The sequence below is a fragment of the Callorhinus ursinus genome, unplaced genomic scaffold, assembly GCF_003265705.2.
Source record: "Callorhinus ursinus isolate GAN/ISIS: 27379988/994484 unplaced genomic scaffold, GSC_fseal_2.0 scaffold66, whole genome shotgun sequence".
Classification (NCBI taxonomy): Eukaryota; Metazoa; Chordata; class Mammalia; order Carnivora; family Otariidae; genus Callorhinus; species Callorhinus ursinus.
The window spans coordinates 6,034,427-6,061,813 of NW_027397128.1; the positions used below are offsets into that span (position 1 = coordinate 6,034,427).

The 27,387-nt window shown below is 50.9% G+C and overlaps 2 protein-coding genes across 3 annotated transcripts in view; one reads left to right on the forward strand and one right to left on the reverse strand.

Annotated features, from left to right (window-relative positions):
* The window catches only part of EDA (ectodysplasin A), a 414,295-nt gene extending 401,296 nt beyond the window's left edge, over positions 1-12,999 (forward strand). Inside the window, exons 4-8 of one of the 2 annotated variants that reach the window (XM_025857031.2) lie at positions 4,832-5,011; positions 6,442-6,476; positions 7,385-7,436; positions 10,368-10,498; positions 12,312-12,999. In XM_025857031.2, coding sequence (XP_025712816.1) covers positions 4,832-5,011; positions 6,442-6,476; positions 7,385-7,436; positions 10,368-10,498; positions 12,312-12,563 — 650 coding nt within the window. In that variant the 3' untranslated portion in view covers positions 12,564-12,999. The remainder of the gene's footprint in view (positions 1-4,831; positions 5,012-6,441; positions 6,477-7,384; positions 7,437-10,367; positions 10,499-12,311) is intronic. The other variant, XM_025857105.2, reaches the window with a different exon arrangement.
* Positions 13,000-17,452: 4,453 nt separating this feature from the next.
* Positions 17,453-25,962, reverse strand: AWAT2 (acyl-CoA wax alcohol acyltransferase 2). The gene is made up of 5 exons (XM_073885865.1): positions 25,878-25,962; positions 19,915-20,031; positions 19,001-19,105; positions 17,826-17,987; positions 17,453-17,607 (listed from the first exon to the last, which is right to left on the reverse strand). The coding sequence occupies exons 1-5, from the start codon at positions 25,960-25,962 to the stop codon at positions 17,453-17,455; spliced, it is 624 nt and encodes a 207-aa protein (XP_073741966.1).
* Between the last annotated feature and the right edge of the window lie 1,425 nt (positions 25,963-27,387).

Consider the following 27,387-nt stretch of genomic DNA (forward strand, 5'->3'; position numbering starts at 1 on the left):
AAGTGATGTTGAGCATCTTTTCATGTGTCTGCTGGCCATCTGTATGTTTTCTTTGGAAAAGGGTCTATTCATGTCCTCTGCCCATTTTTTAATTGGACTATTTGTTTTGAGGGTATTGCCTTTGAAAAGTTCTTTATAGATTTTTAGATACTAACCCTTTATCAGATTTGTCATTTGCAAATATCTTCTCCCATTCTGTAGGTTGCCTTTTAGTTTTATTGATTGTTTCCTTTGCTTTGCAGAAGCTTCTTATTATGAAGTAGTTCCAATAGTGTATTTTTTGTTTCCCTTGCCTCAGGAGACATATCTAGAGAGATGTTGCTATGGCCAATGTCAAGGAAGTTACTGCCTGTGTTCTCTTGTAGGATTTTTATGGTTTCAGGTCTCACATTTTTTTTAAGATTTTTATTTATTCATTTGAGACACAGAGATACAGAGAGAGAGAGAGAGCATGAGCAGGAGGGGAGACAGAGGGAGAGAGAGAAGCAGGCTCCCTGCGGAGCCGGGAGCCCGATGTGGGGCTCGATCCCAGGACCCTGGAATCATGACCTGAGCTGAAGGCAGACGCTCAACCATCTGAGCCACCCAGGCGCCCCTCGGGTCTCACATTTAAGTCCTTAATCCATTTTGAATTTGTTTTTGTGTATGGTGTAAGAAAGTGGTCCAGTTTCATTCTTATGCAGGTAGCTGTCCAGTTTTCCCAACACCATTTGTTAAAGAGACTGTCTTTTTCTGATTGGATATTTTTTTCCTGCTTTGTCAAAGATTAATTGTGGATTCATTTCTGGGTTTTCTATTCTGTTCTATTGATCTGTGTGTCTATTTTTGTGCTGGTACCATCCTGTTTTGATTACTCTATCAAGCATGTTATTTTTAACTTTTATCACATCCCCTTTAAAATGGAAATTATAATAAACCTAGAAAGCTCACCTGGCTTTGACAAGGACACCCTCTGCTCCTAAACAAGTCCACAGGTGACTTCCCTTCTTAATAGGTAGACTTGGGAACACTTTCTAATTATAGCAACTAGTTTTTTTTTTTTTTCTTTTCACTCAGTCACTAGACAGTGAATAAGCATCTTATATCTGTTAGGAATAGAGATTCCGAGATAAAGAAAAGCACCACTTTTCTTTATCTTTTTTTTTCCATGATCCCAGTGTAGCTGGAATCATGGAAGTGCACACAAATCATTACAGTACGGCATCAAAAATGCTATCATAGAAGCATGAACAGCATGCTGTGGGAGCACAAAGAAAGAGCAAGTAGTTCTCCCTGGGGGAATGAGGAACCACATCTCAGGGGAAAAAGAAAAAAACACAGTATTTAACCTGGGCTTTGAAGGATGGGGGGGGGAAGGAGGGGGAAGGACATTCCAGCAAAGGGAACAACATACTCAAATCCCTCAGAAGCATGAAAGAACATGGCCTGTTTGGGGGAACAGCAAGTAGACTAGTGATGTACCAAAGTGTGGGTCATCTGTGTGGTAGGGAATGACACCCAGTTGTAGTGTTATTCAATGAGTGAGCACTGAGAGAACATACTTGCTAGTGATGACAGAAGACAATTGTCTAGGCTAGAAGCCCTGTGATTACAATTCAGAGAATCCAATGCCTCTGGCAGGGACTCGGATCACTGCCCAGCACTGCTACCTGGTATATGAGCCATTATTAGAAGGAGGATGCACATAGGCCTTAAACATTTACTTTGACTCTAAGTGATTTAGAAGCCATTTAATACAGACTTCATTGGACACAGTGAATAGGCACATGCCTGAAGAGGTAAATTGAGTTGTTCATTTAATTTCCATCTTTAATAGAATTTTCCCCTCCTACAACTAACTTGCTCATGTTCATTCCCTCTCTCTCCCTCCCTCTCCCTCCCCCCCGCCCTCACTTTCATTCACACTTGTTTTTATCTGTTCTTTCAACAGTTTGGCCTTCACTAAAAGGTTAGGGAAATGCCCCTTTTACGAAGTTTAGCTTTGAAAAGAAGGTGAACATTCTGTCATCTAAGACTGCACCAGATAATTTTCTAAGTAGAGAAGTCTCCGGGCTTTTGTATCATGAAGTGTTCTGTTAAAGTAAGGAGATCTGGAGAAGGAATTCAATCCTCTAAAGTCATCCTCTTGTCCAGGGGTCATTTTGTACATGTTCCTCTCTGGGCCAAGTTTCTGTAAGTATGCAAGTGTGAGAAGCACACTTGCCTAAACCTAGTTACAGAGGAGCAAAGAGGACCAGCTGCAGAACTAGAGCACAGCAGGAGCTTTTTCCCAAATGCCTTCTAACATTTTCATAAGTGAACATCCTCTGTTTATGCTGCAACCATTATTCTCTTTGACTAGAGGAGTTTCTGGCTGTAATTCTTCCAAAATTACATTAGCGATCACAGGAGAGTCACAGTCTTGACACTGAAGTTTGTACTACCCACGGAACACCCTCTAGCTTCAAAATCAGTTAGGCCTGGAAATTCTGGGACATAGACCAGTCTAATACGCACCTTCCTCTGTGCCTATGCGAGTAGACACAGAGGAAGATGAGGGAGAAGCAAACCAGCCTAGGGAAGTTTCCTGACTGCCAAGGGTAAGTCAGTCTTCCTTATGGAACCTCAAGCTTGGGAGGAAACAGAAATCATCAAGGCCGAACTCCTCATTTCACCAATAGAGAAACTAAGGCTCAGGGAGAGAAAGGGATTCGCCCAGAGTACATCCATGGCAGAGCTGGGGCTTACAGCCTTATCTCCTGACTACAGATTTTGTGTTCTTTCCACTGCTCTAGCTGGAATTGAAACTTGGGCACTGAATAAGCCTGACTTGGAAGCTGCCCAAATCTGAAGGGAGATGGCTTTCCTGTTCAGCCTCTTGAAATTGGCTAATCTAGAAACTGGGCAGATCCAATCTTTTGCTGCTGCTATGCACAGGGAAAATGCTAACGTTCCTTCCTGCCTCTAGGTCTTTAAGGCTACAGGGAGTATCCCTGGGGCAGGAGCTGCACAATGACGCCACTGTTTCATACCAAACACAGATGTGGTTAGACATGGACAACTGGCCTCTTGAATGGCATTGCCATGGGGATTGAGTTTCTGGAACATGAGGCATTATTTATAAGGGAGGGCCTGATAGGTCAGGATTCTCCTGCTTAAGAGGCTGGGGAGCAAGGAGTCAGAGTTGTTAAGGGGGTATTTAAGTGAGACTTAAGAGGGTTACATGTAAAACTAAGACAGTACCGCGCGGGTGGAGATACTGTCGTGGAGTCTGGTCGAAGCCTTCTATACCTGGGATTTCCAAAGATTGTGAGAAAGTAGTGAAGGGAAGAAGACACCCCCCTCCCTGTGGCCACCTGCAGTGCATGAATTGGGCTGCACAGAGCAGAGGAAGTAAACAGGAGCTGCGGGTTTTGGTACAAGACCACAGTTATGACTCAGTCAAATAGCTACATCCTGGTGAGAATGTTGGAAGGACTGGAATATGGAGTAGAAGGGCCAGGATTGTTCTGAAAAGATAGTGAGCAAAAAAAGGGAGGAGGTGGTGGGCCTAATTAATAATACATTGGAGAATAGGGCCTCAGAGGAAAGATTCTGGGAAGCCGGATTATTCAGCCTATAAAAATGGAGGTTGGATAGGTGACTTAATGTCTATGAGCATATGAGGGTTATTATGTGTAGGATGGTAACTATTCTTCTCTAGCTTCACAAAGAATAGAATAGAAGCTTAAATTGCCACAGGAGGGATTTCAGCTAAATATACGGAAGATCTTCCTAACAGTGAGGGGGTGCTAAACACAGGAACATGTTACCAAGGGAGTTTACAGAATTGCCTTTCCCAGAGATCTTTAAAAATAGGGTTTAGAGAGGTCAGCCGAGAAAGCAAAAACCTGCCAACTGCCTCCTCAGCTTTTTCTACTCTCCACCTCCCCTTCTTTCCTTCAATCTCTCTCCCTCCCTCCCCCCCCCCCCCCCCCCCCCCCCACCTCTCATCTCCCAAATTCCTTCCATTCCTCATTCCCGGCTACCACCACCTCTATACCAACCCCTAGTTCCTATACATCCCGACTTCTTTTTTTTTTAATTATTTTTATTTATTTATTTGACACAGAGAGAGACACAGCAAGAGAGGGAACACAAGCAGGGGGAGTGGGAGAGGGAGAAGCAGGCCTCCCGCGGAGCAGGGAGCCCAATGCGGGGCTCGATCCCAGGACCCCGGGATCATGACCTGAGCCGAAGGCAGACACTCAACGACTGAGCCACCCAGGCGCCCCTCATCCCAACTTCTATAGGAAACCTTCCTGGTGTTGATATTATGCCCAGGGTCAGGCTGTCCTCCTAGCTCCCTCTTATCTGCATCAAGTCCTCCAAACTGGGCGGTAAACATGAAAGCCACACTCTTTAACGATAGCCCAATGCTCAATTCAAAAAAGTGACCCACGGGTCCGGTAATTCTAATCTTTTGGACTTGGCTGAAAGGTAACCTCCTTTTTGAAACCTTCTCTGACCTCTTAAGCATTTTGTCCCTACTACTCATATGGCACTTAGAGTCTCCTGTGACTGTGTCTGTTTCCCCAGTAGACTGAGCTCCTTGAGGGTCATTTATTTCTATATCTTCAAACCAGCTCTGGAAGTAATTATTCATGAAAGGGGATAGGGAGAGTGTGTGTGTGTGTGTGTGTGTGTGTGTGTGTGTGTGTGTGTGTGTGTTGTATAATAGAGGTGTTCACCTCTTTAACAGCCAGAATTCTCAAAGGGCTGACTTCGTGTCCTTGGAAATCTGGAGAACTCCTGACAATATGTTTGTTATCAGTCAATGACTACAAATGTAACACTGAATCTTGTCTTTTAGGAAAGAAGGCAGGACCTCCTGGGCCCAATGGCCCTCCGGGACCTCCAGGACCTCCAGGACCCCAGGGACCCCCAGGGATTCCAGGAATTCCTGGAATTCCAGGAACAACTGTGATGGGACCACCTGGCCCTCCAGGTCCACCTGGTCCTCAGGGACCCCCTGGCCTACAGGGACCTTCCGGTGAGTTCCTCTGTCTCTCCACCTGCCCCTAGGCTCCTTGCAAGTACTTGACAAGAGCAGGTGTGGGTGATCCTGAGGGCAGTTTCCGATGGCAGTCATGGCTTTGGTGAGCATTAAGAAAAGCAGGTCTCTAGCTCAGTGGAGAGCTAGACCTTGAACAAGCCAGTAGGGCCTGACCTACTCTAACTTCTTGTGTATACCAACCTGTCAAGGACAGGCCACCTGCTCTTGACCTTTCCATCACAAAGACCTGCCTGACTCTAGGCCTTTCTGTAGTGAGCCAGTAAACTCCCATGAGCCAGAGCCAGAGCCAGAGGCCCCAGAGGGTTTACACTAGATCTCCAGTGGGGGATGGATTTGGTTTGCACTGATTTCCAGCATCTAGCACTGCATGTTTACGTCTGATTGGAAACAGGCTATGGAGAGGAAGGTTGGGGACTGGGAGAAATGACAAGCCTTAGAACAGTCTCATCCCATGAACTCTGAAGTGCCTTTCCCGTAGAGGTAGACAAATGGTCGCTGGTGACCAGGGAGTTGGAAACTTACAAGTCACCGGGGCTGGGGAAGAAGCAAATGCGGTCGCTAAGACTGAGGAGCCAAGTGCCTCATGCCACCACGTTGCACGTTCACATAGCGCTGAATCTGTTTGCATCGTTCCTCTTGGGTCCAGGCGGGCATCCAAAAGGTACAGATGCCAATCCAAACCTGCCTGATTGGAACTGACAGGAGTCAGGCTGCCAGAGCTTAGGTCTGTTGTTATTTCCTCCTCCTGCTCCCTTCTTGGATCTTGGGGCTTCAAGGAAATGGACTCTTTACACAGCTGATTTCTCTAGGTCCAAAAATTCTGTAGCTGGACTCAGATCCTTTGACTCATAGTTCAAATTGGGCTAATCAGCATTACTGTGACCGTAAGAGATGGAGTTAGAGGATGGGTTTGGTGTTTTTTTTTGTATCCCCATCTTTCCACGGAACCTGAGCCCTTGCTGTGTGCAAGAGATATATCGATAAGTGGCCCCTGTTTTCATGGAGTTTGTGTCCCAGGGGAGGAGAGAGATGATCAAAGAAGCAAGATATTTACAAATGGCAATGCTGTCTATGAAGACCATGCAAGAAAGGGAGCGAAAGACTAAAGAAGCAAACGGCACTGTCTCAGGATCCCATAGTGGCAGGAACACACTCTCCGCTATCTCTACGGGGGGCTCGGTGAGGCTCGCCTTGGGGCCCACGTTAGTGAGAGGCCACTGTCCCTGCTGGACGCTGGGCCCACTGAAGAGGCAGGTCAGGGAGGAGTCAGAGAAGGGAAGTAGTTTCCTCTCCCATCCTCCCAGGGCTTGGCTGCCCAGAGCCAGGCTCACCGCCACTCGCTGACTAGCTGAGGAGAGAAAGGGAAGAAGGAGCATGCCCTCTGATTGCCCTGTCCGATTTTGCAGGTGCTGCTGATAAAGCTGGACCTCGAGAAAACCAGGTTGGTTGGGAATTGCTCTCTTCCTGGGGAGGAGGGAAGGCCACCAGGCTAGAACCACCTTCTAGTGGCTCCCGATTAAATTTGCTGGGGCTTTGTTTTGTGAGGATGCCCTAGAGGTCCCGAGGTTGCTCACTCCCATCTCTAGGAATAGAAAAGCTTTGCCTCAGGGCCTGCCTTTAACTCAGTCTTGCCACGGCCATTTTTCCATTTTTCCCCATCGCACGGAAGACAGAAGGTCACCATACCCAAGCTCAGTCGTCCTGTGAAATGAGCTGCCAGTCAGGCCTATCCACCTGAGCCTCCGACTTCGCAACCACACCAGACACCTTGTCGGCACTCAGACCGCCTGGGATCAGGAGCTTGAAAATCAGCCAACCAGCTCCAGGCCAAACCCAGCCTGGGCTTCTGCCTTCAGGGCCTGAAGGGCTCCTCCCTGTCTTGGAGCCTCCTAATCTGTCTGTATTGGCAAATTCTGCGGCCTTGCCTTCTCTCATCTCAGCCTCCCTCCCTCACGACAGCTGTTTGGCCACAGTCATAAATCTACACAGCTGCACAGTGCTCGATGGCTTGCAGGGAATTTTACATCCATCGCCTCATTTGATCTTCAAACATCCCTGTAAGAGAGGCCAGACAGAGATTCTTAAAATCCCCATTTCACAGTCAGGGAAATGAGGCTCCTCTGAGGCACTGCATTCCGCTGAGGTCATGTAGCCAGGAAGTGGCGGAGCTGTAGATCACATCAGCCACCTGCAGAGATGTGGTCGCTGGCATCCCAGGACAGGAGAAAGGGATCCGAGTTGGGAAATGAAAGCGGACTGGAAGTCAGAGGTGGGAACATGGTAACTGGTGGCTGAGTGGGCAGCCATTTCTCTCAGTGACTACTCTCTCTGTCCTTCTCATCCCCCCAGCCAGCTGTGGTGCATCTGCAGGGCCAAGGGTCAGCAATTCAAGTCAAGAATGGTAAGAGTCAAAGTAGGCTCTCTCCCCTAAGAGGAGCTTCTCCATCTTCCTTGGCGGCGGCAGCCTTCATGGAGTCACCAGCCTAGCTCCTCCCGGGCCCCTTGGAGTACCCTGGGCGGTAGGGGGCCATTCGCTGCGCAGTCTGCCCTCTACTGGCTGTCCTGGGTAATTGCTTGCACCTAGACCGGCCGCTACACACAAATTGCATGTAGAATCACTGATGAGGAAGCCGAAAAGGACTTTGAGACATCATGGAATTAGGGATCTCTTGGCAGGTGGAGATTGTATCAGCGTCACCAAGGGGATATGTGTAGTTTGATCAACATTTTCACAATACAAGCTAGAGAAGGTAAAACTACAGAAAATTAATTTCTTGTCTGATGGGTCTCCACAATAAGCGGGTGGAGGAAGCATTTCGGGGCGGGCGGAGGGGGGGGAATGCATGTCAGACTCTCCAGGGAGTATGAGATGCTAATATCTATAAGAAGGGGAAACAGGTTTAAGGGGGTTAAGAAAACTGGCTTAACAATTAGAGAAAGACAATTATATGATCTCACTGATAGGTGGAATTTGAGAAACAAGGCAGAGGATCATGGGGGAAGAGTGGAATAAATGAAACAAGACGAAGCCATAAAAAAATTTTTTTAAAAAGAAAACTGACTTAATGTAATCCCTGCATTTAAAAGATGGGGAACCAGAGTCCCAGCGAGAATGGATAATACCATAAGAAATCATACTGCCTTATATTTGGACTGTCCTTTGGAGTTTTCAACATGCGTTCTTTTGTCTTTCTTTTTTAAAGATTTCATTTATTTGAGAGAGAGAGAGAGAGAGCACGAGCAGGGGGGAGGGGCAGAGAGAGAGGGAGAAGCAGGCTCCCCGCTGAGCAGGGAGCCTGATGCGGGACTCGATCCCAGGACCCTGGGATCATGACCCAAGCCGAAGGCAGACACTTAACCGACTGAACCACCCAAGCACCCCTTGTCTTTCATTTCATGTGATCCTCACAACAACCCTATGATGTAGCTATTAGTTCCTTTTTGAAGAAATAGAAACTGAAGCTCAGAGAAGTTAAATTAACTGGCCCAAGAGCTCAGTTAAGCGCAGGAGCTGGGATTCAAAGCTATGTCTGTCTCTTTCCACGGCACTGGGCTACTTCAGTGATGTGCATACACTCCACTGAAAGATTAGGTTCAATTTCTTCCCTGAAGAGACATGAACATTCATTAAAGAACAGCACTTTGAAATAATGTCCAGTCCCCAGGGTGCACACAGCCTAAAACGCCTGAACCCCCAGGAGCCTCAGGAAGCAGCGAGCCAGCCAAGATGCCAGACGCTTACGGAGCGTGGAGCAGAAGGGAGGGGCTCCGAGTGCAGAAACAGTAGATGAAGTTTAAGAAACCTGATGCATGGGGACAGCTCCTAAGAGCCCAGTCCGTCCCGAACTGGCTGTGCTGAGCTGCCCTAATGATTGGGCTTAGCCACATCCTGGACTGCCACCTGGATGCCTGAAATGTAATGGCCTCCAAAGTAGAAGTTGGAACAGAATAGTAGAAAAAAACCCAAGGCATCCTGCTGGGACCAGGGGCCTTGGGCCCTGGGGCCCTGGATGGGCCATAATCACCCTCTGTCCAGGGAGCAGTGAGACAGGCAGGAAATAGACTTGTCTGGGTGGACGTGTGGCCTCCATGCTTAGTCTATGCCCGAAGCTACGGATTTTGCTCCCACTACCACACAACAAGACTGGTTCCAACCCCTCGGGGCCAATGCTGATCTTTAGTTGCACCAAAAACAGAAGGGAGGGGGACAGAGCAGTCACTTGGAGGGGCTGAGCCAGGGCATCTCTTCCGAACTCCTGTCCCCACCCACTATCACCTCGAGGGACGATGAGCACCTATTCCAGAAGGCCAGTTTCCTCACACCTCCAAGAGGCAGGCCTCCTGAGACTAGCCAAAGATGGACATTCACAACATAATTTCTTGGGTGGAGCATGGAGGGTTTTGAGGGGAGAAGGCCCCCAGGGCTTGGATTCTCTCCTCCAGTGGTAGTAAGGAACATCCCTCTTTCTGCAGGATTGAAAGGGAAGCTTTTCCTCCACCTTCACATACTGGCTCTCACTGTCCAGCAAAGGTGGCAGGACTCCCCCTCTGCCCCCAATGGGGTTGGGCTGACAGATGCTTTACCAGAGGTGCCTCGGCTCCCAGACACCCTCGCCAGCCCCTGGGCTGCTTGGTGGTCTATCCCTCACTCTCGTAAAGATCCCCCTCTCCTATGGGGCCTTAGTACTGGTGACCACTCAATCCAGCTGCCGTGAAGTCTGACTCACCCCCGAACCCTAACGTTCTCTGGATAGACAATTCCTTGGACTGAGTGGTTTCCTGGGGGACGGGGGCCGGGGAGGGGGGAGGCAGGGAAGCCTTCCAGAAAGGAGTGGGCATGAAGGAACTGTAAAAAGGAATCTTGAAAGAAGAACAAAACCCACGAACCTGAGACACAGGGGAGGGATTCAGGAGCTATGGCTAGAGAAATAGAATGGAATAATAAGACCTAGCCTGCCACTCAGTGTCTGAATTTTGCCTGCGCAGGCCCCAGAACAACAATGAAAATAGGGCAGCATGCCCACTCTCTTCTTGCCCTCACCCCCAACTCCAGCTAGGTGTTGGTTAAAGACCCTACCAGATGGAGGGGTCAGGAAAGGAGAGAGGGAGACAGACAATTGGACCCCAGGGGCCTGAGGCAGGCCTGGCAGCTGCTTGACAAACAGAACGCTTTCTCTGCTTCCAAATGCTGTTCTTAAAGCTTGGCCTCTGGGGCTCTCCACTTCACACTGGGATAGGGGTGGGGTGGAGGGGATGCCGCTCGATGTCTCTTGTTTCTATTGCCCAGATTATTCTGACATGTACTGAGTGACTGCCCTTCTCTCATACTGAGATCTTTCAGGTGGAGTGCTCAATGACTGGTCTCGCATCACCATGAACCCCAAGGTGTTTAAGCTACATCCCCGCAGCGGGGAGCTGGAGGTACTGGTGGACGGCACCTACTTCATCTATAGTCAGGTAGAAGTGAGTACGGTCTCAGGCCTAACTCTTCTTATATCCAGAATGCAGATCCGGTGCAGGCCACATAGGGGCACTGTGGAGCCAGCCAAGACCTGCTAACTTCCCGCTTTCTAGGGGACTGGGGTGGGGGCACTACGCTGGGAGGGAGTTGAAAGGAGGAAAGAGAGAAGGGCCTATTTGGGTTGGGGTCCCCCCCACGGCCAGTTATCCTTGAAAAAACAGCACAGGGGCCCCTCCCACACCCTGCCATCTGATCTCCTCCTGCTGGGCCCCAGGCCCCTGTTTCCCCAATGAGCTGTTTGGTTCTACTGCCAAACTCCATCTCTGTGTCAGTATATGACCTTGGAGGGTCGGTTGCAGGGCTGCTTCCCCTGCACGTTAGCTTCATGCTAAATAGTGCTCCTGCAGGCTTTCTCTCCACCTCAAAACCATTTTTGACGGTCTTTCCTTCCTCTTTCTCCCGTTTGCTTGTCCACCTTTCTGTGTGTCTGTCATTCCCTCCTCCATCCTGCCACCATGCTCCCAGCCCTTTTGGCCCTGGGTTTCTGTCCGTGTCCTGCCCCCACGCCTGCTCCCCAGGTCTGCCCATCCACTCCCGCCCCTGTTGTTTGCCTCCACTGGGTTGGCTCCTCAGAGCTAGAGGTTAGACGAGCCCTGAGGTTGGGGCTTCTGTGGGGTGGGCAGCGAGCAGGCGGATGGACAGAAGGACTGCGTAGCTAACAGAAGGGTCTCACGGGAGAGTGGCCAGAGAAGGTGGGTTAACAAGCATTCGCTCAGCCCACCAGGCATCCTGGCCCAGCTTGGGTCCTGACCCAAGAAATCATATGGCACCTGAATACACCACTCCCTCCCAAAGAGCCTATGGAGGAGCAACCTTTCATAAAGTGATTTAGGATGACCTATGGGAGAAGGGGCACATGGGTATAATCTCATTGTCCTATAGACCATTTCTCCTAAGGTCCTTTTTTGGGGGGAGGGGAGAGTAGGGAATCAAAGCTTGGGTGGGGTATTTTCTGGGCCCAGAATAGATTGGAAGTGGCCTCAGGCCTTGAACACCGTGAAAACTGGGAAAATCCCCCTTGAAACCAGGCCACTGAATATGGGTTGGCACCTCCCTCTGGCCACAAAGTCAGGGGCCTGGGTTTTGTCCTTCCAAATTCTTTAGCTTATCTCTGGTGTATAGCACTCCGTCTCTCCAGATGTGTTTCCTTAATCATCAGAGGGCCAAGGGGCACTGCAAAAATCAGGGAGAGAAATTCAGTCACAGGGGAGGGCAAGCTGCAAGCTGAGTGAGCAGCCGGCCCTAAAGAGCTGAAGAAATGGCAAGTTGTTACCGTGCCCTCTCTGGGGAATCAGCAACTTCCAAGGTCAGCCACAGATAGTCCTTGGGGCACGGCACGGGAAGTCAATTTGTATCCATTTGTCTGTAGCACTGACTGAGCCCCTACTGTGTGCAGAGAGCACCGTGCCTCTTGCCAGGGCTGGGCCGAGCAGGGCGGAAGGCAGGGGAGGGGCTGGGAGAGCTACCGGAGGGAGAAAGGCCTGGTTCCTGCCCTCACAGAGCTGACAACCGGCGTGCTATTGGAAAGAGATTTGCTCAGCCCCCTGAGCCCCACGGAGTGGGGGAAGCGCAGCGGATCAGCCCATCATCTTGCCTTTCCTGTTGACCAACTCACACGCCCTCAGGTGGCACTGCCCCCCTTCACAAGGTGTGCAGGCAGCTCGTCTGAGAAGGTCCTGTCTGTCCATCGCAGGGAAGGGCCCCACCCTCCCCTTCCTCTCTCCCCCAATCCCTTCTTGTTGCCTCTCACCCCAGGTCTATTACATCAACTTCACCGACTTTGCCAGCTACGAGGTGGTGGTGGACGAGAAGCCCTTCCTGCAGTGTACCCGCAGCATCGAGACGGGCAAGACCAACTACAACACGTGCTACACCGCGGGGGTCTGCCTGCTCAAAGCCCGGCAGAAGATTGCCGTGAAGATGGTGCATGCCGACATCTCTATCAATATGAGCAAGCACACCACCTTCTTTGGGGCCATCAGGCTGGGCGAGGCCCCTGCGTCCTAGATTCCCTCCCCCTGCCCCTTTTCTGTCCCTGCCCGCGCCCCTGCCCCAGGGTTGGGAGCCGGGACTCCCAGAACCTCTCAGTGCTGCTGTGGAGTGAGGTGCTATGGGTGTCGCAGCCACAGAGATCAATATCACGGGGCTATTTATTCATCAGGATGATGAGGCCCGCTTGGCTTTCCAGAATGACCTTGAGTTCACAGGATGTTTGATGGAGCCCCAGAGTTTGCAGGAAGGAGGACCTTCTTCCTTGGTTCCGTGTGTCAACTGGCTTATGGCTCAACGCTTCAACCTCAAGGTCCCTGTTGTCAGAGTGATTGTTTCTTGCACTAACATGGGGTTTCCGGGGCAGCAGGCAAGAGAAAGCAAAGGTGGACTCCAGACCGTGGGGGCAAGCCTCTCACCCTTAGGGGCTGCCGTTCCTCTCTTGGGTAGAGCTGGGGGGCAAGGGTGGGGCGGGAGGGGAGTGGTGAAGCCTACGCAGAGGGGTGGGGAGGGGAAAGGCGGGTGCTGGTGGCAGAGACCCAGGGAGAAACCTGCCAAGCAGGCATCCTCAGTAGTGGAAGGCTTCTTGCTGCCCTGCGCTGCAGCCTGCCGGAGGGTCGGGGCCAGGGGGTGCTCTTCCCCCTGGGGCTGAGAGCCAACTCGCGGCAGCTTGCTGGGCTTTGGGGGACAGGAGGTTTGCCCTTCTTGGAGCAGTGGCAGGGAATGGCCACGCCTCCGCCTGCCCAAGAACCTGAAGGCATACTTGGGGCCACGTGCCTTTCACTTTGTTTACAGCCATGTTCCACGCTCAGAAAAATCTCTGGGTTCCCTTCCAGTTGCCCCCTTTCCCAGCCTGACCAGAACTCCTGTCTTCTTTCGCCACAGAGCCTACCTCTGTCTAAGACAGGTGCCTTACCTGGGACCTGTGCTTATGTGAGTCTGGGATACTCTTTCGATGACCTGGGCGCAAAGAGATTTTTCCATTTATTAAGCAACACAAATATTCATCTAGTCGAGTTGTGTCTGGGGGCAAAGGGTTGGACTGGATGACCTCCAGGAGTCCCTTCAAATTCGAATATTTAGGCAGCTTCCACGATAGCCTACGAAAATTCCCAAACCCCAGCCTGCCCCCGGGGCATTAGCAAGGCAGAACTTTTCTGCCTGACCCCAAAAGGGCAAGAAGTGGGATAGGGCGGGGGGTTTTTTTCCTCAAGTTTGCTGTGACCCAAGGGGTCATTAGCCTAGGCCCTATCCAAAAGGACAGCAGCCGATGCCCTACTGACCCACCTTTCTTCACTCTCGCTTCAGAAAGCCATAGCGGAGTCACCAGAGATCCCAGTGCTGATTGCCTGAATCCAGGCTCAAGAGAAGCCAGCAGCTAGGCGTCGGGCCAGGCTCTGCCCTGTAGCCAGGTCCAAAAACACCTTACCCACCACACCCCCCCCGACCCCAAGTTCCCCACTGGATCATATAGTGGGACCATTCAAGGGCCTTATCTCTCACTGCCAGGGGCCAGCCTGGTTTCTGGATGCTGGGTCCAGCCCAAAGCTGGGGAAGGCCAACGTTGTACAGTGTGCTACTGTCACTCCCGAAGTGAGTTTCCTTTGGAGGAGATGGTTTAAGTCCCCTCGGGCAGCTGAAATCCACCAAGAACAGGTATTCATTTCTCCACTGTACCTTCCCTTTCCAAACAACTGTAATGCTCGGCCCTTGGTGGGTTTTGGGCCAACAGGGGTGGGTTATGCCGCCATCATCTGGCTGCTGATGACAGCCTTGCGACCCCAGGTGGGGTGAACTTGAGGCATGTGTCTGGCCCAGGCTTCTGGAAAGTGCCTTAGATAGTCCTCGGTTGTAGCGAGAACTGAAGGGATCCTCTCCTTCAGGTTTGGAAGGTACTTTCTCTCTCATTATCTCCTTTGAGGATGCTATGAACCCCATTGTGTAGACAAGGCTCTGAGAGGTGAAGTGCTTTGCCCAGGATCCCAACCAGTTTAAGCCACAGGCCTGGGGCTTTGGCCAGGTCTGCCTCCGAAGCCATTCCATTATGCTGCAGCATTGTGTTGAATGTGCGGTCTAGAGAGAACCAATAAAAATAGGAATAAGGACCCCAAACCCTTCAGCATCCCGGAGAGAAACCCAGACACATGCGTTTTTGTTCCTTGATGGTAATTCCTTGATGTTCTTTTGGCTGCTGGGGGCTTTGTGGCAAAAAGAGTAGGGCATTTCTTTGGGAAACAGCTCCTGTGGTCAGAATTGTCTTGGCACCACGTCTAAGCAGCAGGCCTCCAGTACCCACAGAACTGTACCCCTTATGCTCTCCCACCCCACCCCCCCGTCGTGTACGGAGCCCCTGCTGCGGGCAAGAGCCTCCGCCGGTTACCCTACAGACAGATCACGGGAGCTGGTCCACTTCCCACAGCTACTAAGTGACCCCTTGGCTCTTTCTACCATCCCACGGAGAGCCTTGTTCTGCCAGGATGTCTCCTGATGGAGGAAAGGCCCAAGAGAGAGGCCTAAAGGACATTCTGACACCCATCCTGAGGTCCAGCTATGGAGGGGATTATGGGGGGGCTAGGTTTCACAGAGGACCCTGTATTCATTGTGACCCCTCAAAAGGAGCTAGAGGGAAGGAGGCGAGGAAGGAAGCAACAGACAGCTGGGGTGAAGCAATTTACTAGCGAGAGGATGTGGGAATAGATACACGGTCTGGAATGGCGCTGCCGTGAGTTCACCAGAGGGCCGGGGCTAGCGTGGAGAATGAGATGAGGACATCTGTGAGCAAGCAGATGGCAGAGGTTTGAAGGAGAGTGGCATGGCAGGGGCCTTGGCCAGCTGCTTGGGCTTCAACAGCCGAGGCCAGCGTACAAGGCATTTGTTGGGGGCTGCTCAGCTCCTGGTTCCTTGGGAAATGTCATCTTTGCCTTCTGTCCCCACTCATCCATCCTGAGCCAAATTCCTTTTGCCTAAGCAAGAAAGGGCTAGGAACCCTGGAGGCAAACGGAGACTTGGATCCCCGGGCAAGTACGTATGTTTTATGTAACTTCCGGTGGATGCAAATAGAGTCAGGGACCTTCAGAGCAAGACCCAGAGGCCCAGAGATGGAAGGTGACCTGGCCAAGGTGAACGAGCCCTGACCTGCAGACTCAAAGGAGTGAGGGGGTGGAGCGGTCTCTGTCCCGCACAGACCCCTCCTTTCTTCTACCCCCAAACTCAAGGCTGGAAGTGCTTGGCCCCCTTCAGGAGCCCCGCCAGGCAGGGGAAAGAGTTGCTGCAGCCATCAGAACTCTCTCCCGCCCCGAGGCATTCTCCCTGCCCCGGTCTCTGGACTGGAAGTCTCTGGGGGCTGGCCCGATACCAGGAAGTCCCGAGGCTACCCAGCACTGCCTCAGCCTCCCTCCCTGCCCACAGAGAGGCTCCCCTAGGCCGCAGTGAGCACAAAGAAGGAAGCAGATTGTTTCTTTTAACTCCTGTCGGGGCTCTCTCCAAGGGGACTCGGGATGTGGCATTTCTTGATTCAAAAAACTTTCACCTGGGGTGGGGGGGGGTGGCTTTGTGGTGAGAATGGCCTGGAGCAGGCCCCGTGCTGCTTTGGGGGGTCGGCATCCAGTGTGAGATACTATGTATATAAACTATATATAATGTATATAAACTGGGATGTAAGTTTGTGTAAATTAATGGTTCGTTCTTTGCAAATAAAGCTTTTTTTCCTCCCCCCTATTCTCGAAATCGACTTAAGCACTTCCTACGTGCCAGGTGCTTCTTGGCAAGTGTGGCCACACGTGAGCTAGGGGAAGGGCCAAGGCACCCATCTCAGAGGGGGCAACCAAAGGAAGGAGGTCTGAAGTTCCTGTCAGAACCTCCCACATCCTGTCTGTGCCCCAGACCACACACGCCCCCATCCCTGTCACCTTAGGTCTTTTCCTGTCACTGCCTGTCCAGTAAGCTAGAGGGCCTGCAGGAAAGAATTGCTGTCCCGAGCCAGAGACACAGCATGGAGGTTCCCTCAGCCTGACACTGCAGAATCCATAACAGACGTTTCAGGCCTGAGCCCCTAACAGCTTGGGAAGATGCAGCCTCCAGCTCCCCATGATGTCTCATCCCATTTTGCGGATGAGGAGACCAATGCTCGGGAAGTTTAAGCGGCTCACCCAAGGTCACCCAACTATAGAAAGGCTACTTCAACGTTCAAAGAGCTGCTGACAAGATCTTACACCGTACACTTTCTTTTAAACATAGAGATGCCGTGAAATTGAGGACAGAGTCTGCTCAAGGATAGGAAGTGGGCAAAGTGATTGGAGGAGGAGAATTTGGGGTAGCTGTCCAATGTACAAAGGTCAATCACATTCAGTATCACTGGCCTTCCCAGTAGCCTCTGAGGTAATCAGGGGAGGGATTCTGGGTCCCGTGTTACAGGTGAGGAAGCTCAGGCTCAGAGATGACAGACTGTCCCATGTCACATGGCTTGAAGGCGGTGGAGCCTGAACTCCCAAGCGCACTGTCTCTCAAGGCATCCAGTTCCACAGGAGCCTCGATGCCAGGAGATGGGGCTGCTTGAAAGAAGCAAAGCCATGAACAGGGATCCTAGGCCCTTAAAAGCAAAGAGTTGGACCACAAGCAGTATCAGAAGAGGAGCTATATTATTTTCTTTATTTCCTGAGGGAGACTTCAGGATACCTCTCACCTAGGGCTTTCCCTGCCTTTTGGGGCTGTTTCCCCTGTAGCCCCAAGGTAAAGGCAGAGAAGAGCTGGAAGGCAGTGAGAGATGAAGGAAGAAGAGGGGCCTGGAGGACAGCCTCATATTGAGGACTTGCCAAATCAGGAGCAGGAGGCCCACATGTGACACTAGTCCTCCTGTTTCACAGGTTCTACACCTTCCGGCCAGGCCGAGAAGCTGCTGGTGATGTCTGTCAAGTGATCACCAGTTCTTGGGTCTCTGAGATGCCATACTTGGTCTTATGCTGGTCATAGAGTTTGCACAGGGCGTCGATATAGAGTGCGTGGTACCTAGCCACCGTCTCCTGGCTCGGGTTCTCAATCTTAGGCAGTGGTAGTGGCTTCCTGACTGCCCGGGGAAACAGAAGGAGAGGGGGAAAGCATCAGAATAGCTCACTCCTCCGAATGGGCCTCGACCCTCAAGCCCAGGGTCTCCCCGCCCTTATCCCCACCATGCCCCTCATCCTAGTCCACCTCTCTGCCTCTGGACATGGCTGGAGCCAAGGTCCAGCCCCAGAACTGGATCCCATATCCTAGAGATGGCTCCTAGGGGACGGGCTCACTCACCAACGGCGGTTACAGGCCGGGCATAGGGCAGTAGGCCCCAGGAGTTCTCCGTGAAGCCACGCCCATAGAAAGCACAAGGGTAGATGTGTATCATACGCTGCATCCACTTCTGGAAGCGATTCACCAAGCCCCCAGGAGTGAAAATGTACTGATCATAGAGGTCTGTCTCCCCAAAGGCATAGGCAGGGATTAGAGGAACTCAGCAGAGGAAAGGCATATCCTTCGATGGCCAGATGTGCTGACTACCAGCGGCCCTTGGGTCTGCCTCTAGGCTTCTCGGCCCGTGACTTAGCTGGGCCTAGATCCGGGCTAAGTGTGAGGGCCCCACTGTCTACCCCAGGCTGCCTGTGGAGGCAAAGTAGCAGCAAGCTAAAGGAAGCAAGTCCCAGACCCTCCTGTGAACCCAGGGGTCTGAAACACTGGCAGAGAAGACCCAAGGGCCATTTCATTCCGTTTTCTTCCCCTTTATCTCCACAGCAGTTTTGGTTCTCTCTGACATGAGCTTGCAGCCAGTGGCCTTTTATAGAGGGACTGGCCCAGACAAGACACTAGGGTGAGGGAGAAGAGCCGAGGGCTGGCCCTCTAGCCTCTCCTCATAAGGAAAAATGCCCCGAGGACCCGGCCCAATCTCTACTCCAGCACAGAAGCAGTTTTCCACCTCCCTTTTTAGGTATCATTTCCTCAAAATCCCTTACTCCTTCCGTGCTGGACTTTCGGAGCCCCTCTCCCCATTCTGGACCAGAGCTGTCCTTACCCATGACGAAGGGCCATGCGTACAAAGCCAGTCCGATTCTTCAAGACCAGGGTGGTAGAGCCTGGCAAGCCGTATCTGCACTCAGCCAGGCCACCAACCACCACAACCAGCATGTTGCCTGTGCCTTTATGTGTGAGCACAAAATCCATGGAGGCTTGACTCACAGAGCAGGCCCCTGGTTGGGGCGGGGGGCAGGGGGCAGAAAAACACTAAAAGCTCATTGGCCACTTCCCAAACCTCCTAACTTTCCTCCCTACCGCTTCAAAGGAGGGGAGAGCCTCATGTCAGGCGGGTGAGCCTAAGGTAGCTTTCTAAGACCAGACAGGACCACCGAGTTGGCCTTGCTCTCTCCCATTCCCCCAAAACTTCTCCCTCGGGGAGCCATGTTTCCTTTGGCTTTATGTCTTAGGGGCCAACTCACCTGAAGACATGACATAATCTCTGAGAAGCGGCACCCAGAATAAGACTCCCAGTGTGAGCATATAAGGAGTGATACCAGGAAAGATCTTGGAGAAGCCTGAGGTGTCTGTGGCAAAGTGGCCAAAGCATGAGTGGGAAAAAAGCCCATGAGGGTGGCACACAAGGATGTAGTTGTGGTTGGGGGAGATATCATGAGTCTTCAAAAGCTGTGGAGGAGAGTGGAGTCAGGACAGGTACAGGCAAAGAGGAGTACTCCTCTTCGAGCCAGAGACCAGAAAGGAAAAGGGCTGCTATGTCCTGCGAGGCAGTTGGGTACCACACAACAACAGGGAGCATCATTCACATGGGTCTCGATGGGAATGGAATGACGCCCCCAACCTCCACCCTGGCCCAACTGCTGGCACCAGGGTTGGGGCTGGGCCCAGGACCCCAGTAGGGGGACCTGGGCCTACTCACCTTGAGAGGAAAGTAATCACAGTAGTGTTTCCATATGCACCATCTCCTCATACAGGCTAACCAGCGGCCACCTGAAAACAGAGCCAAGGTAGCCACGTTTTGCCCACCCCCACCATCTTCTTCAGAGCCCCTTTGGGCCAGCCACAGGGTGGCCCCTCACCGCCTGCTATTGCCTGGCCTTGGAAGTGACAACCGGGATGAGCGATGTCACATCAGGGCCAATTTGGGACAGGCCTAGCTTGCTGCTTTACTTAGCTGCTTTTCCCCTCACCCACTCCAGTTCTGATCTGGGCCTTTGCAACATTTTGAAAAGGCCCCTTCCCTCAGCTTCTCTAACCCAGGGAGGGAGGGACAGGCTAAAGGGCTGCCTGGGAATTGCCCAGAGCCTCTCAGGACTATCAGAATAAGAGAGAGAAGAGCATGTGGCCGGTCACAGCACAGCCCCAGAGGGGCCCTTACCTTGCTGGGGGGGGGGGGTCTTCCAGTCGAAAGCCAGCCAGGTGAGAATGAGCACAGTGACCGGCCAGTAGGGCGTGAACAGCACCAGGTAGAGGTTGACAAAGCCTGCGGTGACTCCTGGAGGGAGCCCCGCCCACAGTCAATGAATTGTGAACAGTCCTCCATACTTGCCCTCCCTCTGGGGGCTCTCCACCCCAAGGTTACACACACTCTCACTGAACACTCTCGCTTCGTCACCCTAGCACCTGTCCCCAGCCCTCCATCTCCTCTCTGTCCTGGGGGCCCTGTTTCCGATCTGGAAGGCAGCTGTGCCCCATGCAGTAAGCCCTCTGCTCCCCAGGACCTGCTCTGACCCTGTTCTGGGCTGTGCTCCATGGCAGGGAGCCACCGATGGGCCGCTCCAATCTAACCATCGGAGGCTGGGAGTCCGGGAAGGACGGAGCCAGGAACGGTTTTCCTCCACCTCACATTTTCTTCTCCAGATCTCTGCGAGGCATCAGTGGAAGGAATACCAGAGAAAGAGAAGACCCAACTTCTGCCAGGCTGGGAGCGCACAAGTTGGCAATTGAGAGACAAAGGACAATGCAAGCTGGGACCCAATAAGGTACTGGGCTGTGTTAGGCTCCGGTAAGACAGGAGCACTGTAGGGTAGAGTAGTTAGGATGGACTTCATGGAGACGAGTCCTCGGGAGCCACACCCACTCAGAATTATGACCGGACTCCGTTTTTATTTATTTTTTTATTTTTTTAAAGATTTTATTTATTTATTTGAGAATGAGAGAGAGAGAGAGAGAGAGAGAGAGAGAGAGCACATGAGAGGGGGGAGGGTCAGAGGGAGAAGCAGACTCCCTGCCGAGCAGGGAGCCCGATGCGGAACTCGATCCAGGGACTCCAGGATCATGACCTGAGCCGAAGGCAGTCGCCCAACAACTGAGCCACCCAGGCGCCCCCGGACTCCGTTTTTAAAACAGCTGTGAATAAGACCGCGTGAGAGAAAGTGGATAAAAGCAAAGGCTAGAAAAGACAGGACACACTTCTAATTGAGCATGGCAGACTAGACACAGTTTTTGTTTTTGTTTTTTTATCTTGACTGCTTGCCAAGGCTCATGAAAATTACCCTAAGACTGTTTTATTATTTTTTTAATTTTTTATTATGTTAATCACCATACATTACATCCTTAGTTTTTGATGTAGTGTTCCATGATCCATTGTTTGCGTATAACACCCAGTGCTCCATGCAGAATGTGCCCTCTTTAATACCCATCACCAGGCTAACCCATCCTCCCACCTCCTCCCCTCTAGAACCCTCAGTTTGTTTTTCAGAGTCCATAGTCCCTCATGGTTCGGCTCCCCCTCCGATTTCCCCCCTTTCATTCTTCCCCTCCTGCTATCTTCTTCTTTTCTTTTTAGCATATACTGTATTATTTGTTTCAGAGGTACAGATCTGTGATTCAACAGTCTTGCGCAATTCACAGCACTCACTATGGTGAGCACATACCCTCCCCAAAGTCTGTCACCCAGCCACCCCCCCCCCCCCCCCCCCCCCCCCCCCCGCAAAACACACGTTTTTTTCTTAGATTAAAAATTCCTCATATCAGTGAGGTCATATGATACATGTCTTTCTCTGATTGACTTATTTCACTCAGCATAACACCCTCCAGTTCCATCCATGTCGTTGCAAATGGCAAGATCTCGTTCCTTTTGATGGCTGCATAATATTCCATTGTGTATATACACCACATCTTCTTTATCCATTCATCTGTCAATGGACATCTTGGCTCTTTCCACAGTTTGGCTATTGTGGACAGTGCTGCTATAAACATCAACCCTAAGGGTGTTTTAAAAGACACAGCTCTGCAATGAGAAAAGGAATTCGAGAGATACCAACAACAGTGGATGAGAGACACCAGCAAAACGTCTGCATGCTGGAAAGTAGATGAAGGAGGGAGTAACTGAGTTCAAACAAACAAAATTGAAATCTGGTCACCCGCCAGGGGAATGGCCACAAGAGCAAAGCCTGTTTGTGCTGGAGAATCTGGGAAAGACTCAGAATCTCGAGCCAGCAGGTGTGACACAAAAGCAGTGTGAGGCACAGGGCTTGACTTTCAGTCTACCAAAGAGGTAGTTAGGGCTCCAGGTCCCCTTCCCTCCCCTACACAGTTGGACAATGGGAGGACTACTCTCTGCAAAATGGACCCAGAGAGACTCTAGCCTCAGACACTTAACACTAGACACAGACAGCTAAGATGCTCGGTATGCAGCCAAATTATTAATCAAGCATGAAAGGAGAATAAAGACGATCTCAGACATACGGTCTCAGATGGTTTGTCTCCCATGTCTCTTTCTCAGGAAACTACTGGAGGATGTGCTCCATCAAGATAAGGGAGTCAACCAAGACAGAGGAAGGCATGGGATCCAGGAGGAGCAAAAAGAGCCAACGAAGGAAGGAAGTGACCAGGGCCAGGGCTAGGGTGAAGCAAGCCAGGTGCCTAGGACACAAAATTTAAGAAAACACTCCCGGGATCAAGCAAGTACTGATGCAACACTTGCACAACCTGGAGAGTGAGCACCTTCTTAAACTGTGCACCCATGATGCCTCAGGGGCCTGGAAGGGAGAGCCATGCATAAGAAGACCATGTTGCGTAACAGGAGGATGCTGGGCTCCAGTAGCCATGCCCTCCAGAAAATAAACAGCGGGGGAGGACCTATAGGTTCCTGATGTGTTCACACATACAGAGAGGTTACTGTGTCTGTGGAGAGTTTGAAGATGAATTCGTAGTCAATAGCTATCTAATAGATAACAAAAAAAATTTAAAACGAGGGGACTATGAGTTCCAGAGAAAACAGAAAGTTGCAACAAGCGAGGAAGCATGCTCTCAGTACACCAAATGGCTCTGCTAGGGATGTTCCTAGTCATAGGCATTGAACCAAAACCTGTGCTATCACAGTCTTGAGAGCATGGAGGAAGAGGAAAGATCCAGCAACAGTGTGTAGAGCCAAATTCTCATCTTCCATACCAGGAAGTCAGTGACAACGTCTAAGTTGTTCAGTCAGAAATACTATAGTAATCTGTAGGAAATGTTAAGCAGTAAAATGTAGACCCCTGGAGATGAATACCAGAAGAAAGAGCTAACAAAGTTGAAAGAGGCTGCCTCTAGGGAACAGATCTAAGACCAGCCATTTTAGCCTTTCGATGTGCTCCTTATAAGACTATTGGACTTTTTTGAGAAAAAAAGAGAGGCATGGGTCTAGTCCAGAAGAGACCTCCCTGTTTCCCCGAGGCTTCGCTCAACCCAGACAGTGTTGGGGACATCTTGCGAGGCCGTGTGGCCTCAGGCGGAGTGCCTGGGCAGTGAGATGAGGCCCGGATCCGCCATTTCCCATGGGTGTGAGCTCAGACAAGTCGCTGAACTTCATATCTGCCAACTGGGATTCACACTGTCAATATCTGTCTGCCTTCTCTTCCTCACAGACTTAGCGTGAGGGTCTCCCCTCTAGGCCTTCAGGGCCCAAAGAGATAGGATTCCACGCACAAGGTGAAGAGCTGGGAAGGCTCCAAGGCACCATTTGCTCCACCCGGCCCGCGTGAGCTGGCAAGAGGAGGGGGGCACTGGAACCCCCATCTCCTGAGGCCCAGGCCTAGAGCCCTTCTGCCTGCTCCACAGTACCTCTCTGTACGCCCCACAGTCGGACTCTAATGAAGGGCTCCCTGGGACGGTTTTCTCCCTGTACTCCTGCTCCTTCTGGCCACTACCCTCCTTCAGCCTCCTCTGCCAGCTCACATCAGGCCCTAAGCCCTCCGTCTTGCCTCTTCCGTTTCTCTCACTCATGTCTTCTGATCATCAAGCTGTATTAATTCTATTCCAATTTTTCCAATCTCCCCTTTTCTCCCCTCTTGTCTGCATTCCAGTTACTACTGGTCTGGTCCAAATCACTTCTCTCACCCGGATGGTTGCAATGGCCTCTTCCTATAACCAGTGCGCTATACAGAGCGAGAGTGATCTCTTGAAAACTCAAACCTGAAGCTGTCGCCCTGTGCCAAACCCTATCACAGCTCCTCATGGCCCTCAGGAAAAAGTCCAACCTCTTGTCCTTAGTTGACAGTGCCCTGCACAATTGTCCCCTGTCTGCTGCTCCAGCGTCCTCTTTCTTCTGTCTCCCATTCATTTATTCGATGAGTGTTGAGCATCAGTTCTGGACCTCTTGCCCTCATCCCACTTAGCCACTGGCAGCTCCTTGAATGCTTTATACTCTCCCTCCTCCTAGCCTTGTCTCGGGTTACCCACTCTCTGACCTGAACACTCCTCCTTCCTCACCTACTTCCTATGTGCCCTTCAAGAGTCAACTCATTCGGGAGAAAAACAGGCAAAGGTCAAGAATGGGCAGTTAACAGAAATTTAAAATGAGGCAATTACAAATTAGAGCATGCCTCTGGCTTAGCATGTGCTCCAGGGACATGTCCAGACCCAGCCTCGAGGATCAGCAGTGAATGAGCTGATGCAAGATTCATGGGCTGGAATCGGGTCCTTGTGGGCTCAACTCCCAGGCCAGCTCCTCTGCTTCCTCAACTGTGTGATCTTGGACAGACCATTTAACGCCTCATGCGCCTCAGCGCCCTCATCTGTACAAATGGAGTTATTAGCCGCACAAGGGGCTCAGAACAGTGCCTGACATGAGAAAAGGGTGCAATTAATGTTAGCTAATATTATGAGTGTTCGTGCTTATTATGTGTGTGTAGCTATTAGTATATATTATTATGCATAATGATAGCTTCTACCTCATAAGGCTGGCAGGAGCCTACAAGGAAATAATAGGTGTGAAAATACCTGGTACAAAGTACCTAATACATATGAATTCCTTTCTGCTGGTCTCTTCCAGCTCTGACTGCTAATCATTCCTAGGTTAACACTGCTCTTTTCAGCACAGAGGGGTCCTGCTGCCCATTCCAGGCAGGTCTCTGAGCCTCCCATTCCCTGTCCTCTAGCCCACTCTCCCTATTCATTGGCAAGCTCCAGACTCCCAAGACCTACCTGCATTCTTTCTTCCCAGATATCTTTTTTTTTGCATTTTTTTATTTTATTATGTTATGTTAATCACCATACATTACATCATTAGTTTTTTGTTTGTTTGTTTGTTTTGTTTTGTTTTGTTTTGTTTTGGTGTAGTGTTCCATGATTCATTGTTTGCATATAACACCCAGTGCTCCATGCAGTACGTGCCCTCCTTAATACCCATCACCGGGCTAACCCATCCCCCCACCCCCCTCCCTTCTAGTTAAGATATCCCTTCCCAGATATCTTAACAAGGTCATTTGGTTCGTACCCTTGCCTCCAGTTTGTCCTCACCTAGGACCACCTGACAAATGAGAATTTTTTTTTCCAGCCTCCGCCCCCCCCACACACACAAAGGGCTGCTTTGCTTCAGCACCCAGAACACAGCGTCCAGTGGATATGTAACTTCCACAAAGTATTTGTGGTGTAGACAGTGGGAGAAAGTGGATGAACTGCTCTGGGCAATGGGCTTTCAGAGCCTCCGGCTGCCACCAGGCAGCTCTCCCCCATGGATGGCCTGTTCAAGTGCATGAGGTTGTAGCTAAGTCCTTTTCCTTGGGTATCCTCAATGGAACTGCTCCCCATCTTCCCCAAACATGCCCTGCATGCCCCAGTGTAGACCCAGGAGGGCTCACCATACACATTTGCATCAAGGCTTACTTGCACACACTCAGATGCACCCCTGCTAGGCACATGCCCATATGTGCACACACACATACCCTCGTGTACTACACTCAGAGATTCATGAGTACCATTCCCAGGCAAGTCAGGTGAGAGGCTGAGGTGACCAGTCATCAGGATTTGCCTGGGACAACCCAGGTTTTGGCATTCAAAACCTTGCTCAACCTTAAAACCCCTCAGTCCCAGGCATACCAGGGCAGGTGGTCACCCTACGGAAGGCTGAAGACTCACCCATAATAAAGGCACTCAAGACCCACTGGAAAAGAGCAAAAACCTCCAGGGCAATCTTAAGGTCCTTCTTGGAGGGCAAGAGCATCACGCTCAGGGTCTCAGGGTCTCCAGGTAAGTGCTACTCCTTTGGCTTCCCAGCCCCTATTGCTCAGGAGCCTTTGAGGTTTCCTCTCTTCATGCTTTCTTCTCCAGCCCCCAGTTAGTCTCCACCCCCCACCCCCGCCCCTGCACTTGATGGCAGGGACACACGCCGCCTCTGCTTGCCCAGCTCCTTCCAGCTGTCTACTCACCTGCACTTTTTCCCACTTAGGTGCAGCCTGGGCCGAGATTGTGACACCCCCTGGCACACATGTGTAGAGAAACGTGAATGAAGCTCTGGTGTGGGAAGTGAGTGGGAAGGGCTTGGGGTTGACGAGGGATCTCCAGAGCCAGAGTGGATGGGGGAGAGAGGTGGACAACGAGGAGCCCAGGGCGCCCTACCACCAAGTGGCCTGCCTTTCTGTTTATGAGGCCCAGCTGTGTGGGGGGGTCTCCCAATGACAATTCGATTCCAGGGGAGGAGAGAGGAGGCCAGAGGCCATGCCTAGAAATACCTTTGGTCATTTGGTCAGTTGCAGAGAACTCATTTCTCCCCGTGAACAGACATCAGATATAGGGCTACGAGCGTAGGGTAGGTGCTGCATAATTTTTTGTTGTTGAATGAATAAATAAATGTGAGTACCTATCAAATTATTCTGCATACTTGAAATTCCAGAACAGGCAAAAAAAATGATCTATTGTGAAAAAATCAGAGTGACGGTTGCCCGTGCTAACGAATTGACTAGGAAGGGGCATGATGGAAATTTGGGGGGTGACAACGATGTTCTCCATCTTGACAGAGCTTTGAGTTACACAGGTCAAAAACTCATTTGTCAAGGCTCAGCAAGAGTATACTTAAGATGTGCGCATTTCTCTACATGTCAATTTTACCTAAAAAGCAAACAAATATGGAATTCTCCTTAATGCTGAAGTATTTAGGGGAAAAGGATGCTGATGGCTACAATTTACTCTGACATGCATAAAAGATGTATTGATGGAGGGACAGAGAAATATATGGATAGATAGATGTACAATAAATCAAATGTAGCAAAACATTTGATGTTTTGGGTGTCCACTGGTCAATTCTTTCAACTATTCTGTAGGTTGGAAATATTTTTAAAATAGAATTTGGCCAAAAAACGTGCCTCAAAGTCAATATTAAAACTTAATTTAAGGGGCACCTGGGTGGCTCAGTCGGTTAGGCATCTGCCTTTGGCTCGGGTCATGATCCCGGGGTCCTGGGATCGAGTCCCGCATCAGGTTCCTTGCTTGGCAGGGAGCCTGCTTCTCCCTCTTCCTCTGCCTGCCACTCCCCCTACTTGTGCTCCCTTTCTCTCCCCCACCTCCCTGACAAATAAATAAGGAAAAAAAAAAACCCTTAATTTTAAAAATGTGATTAGTCCATGCCTGCCCATGTGTACATGTGGCTTTT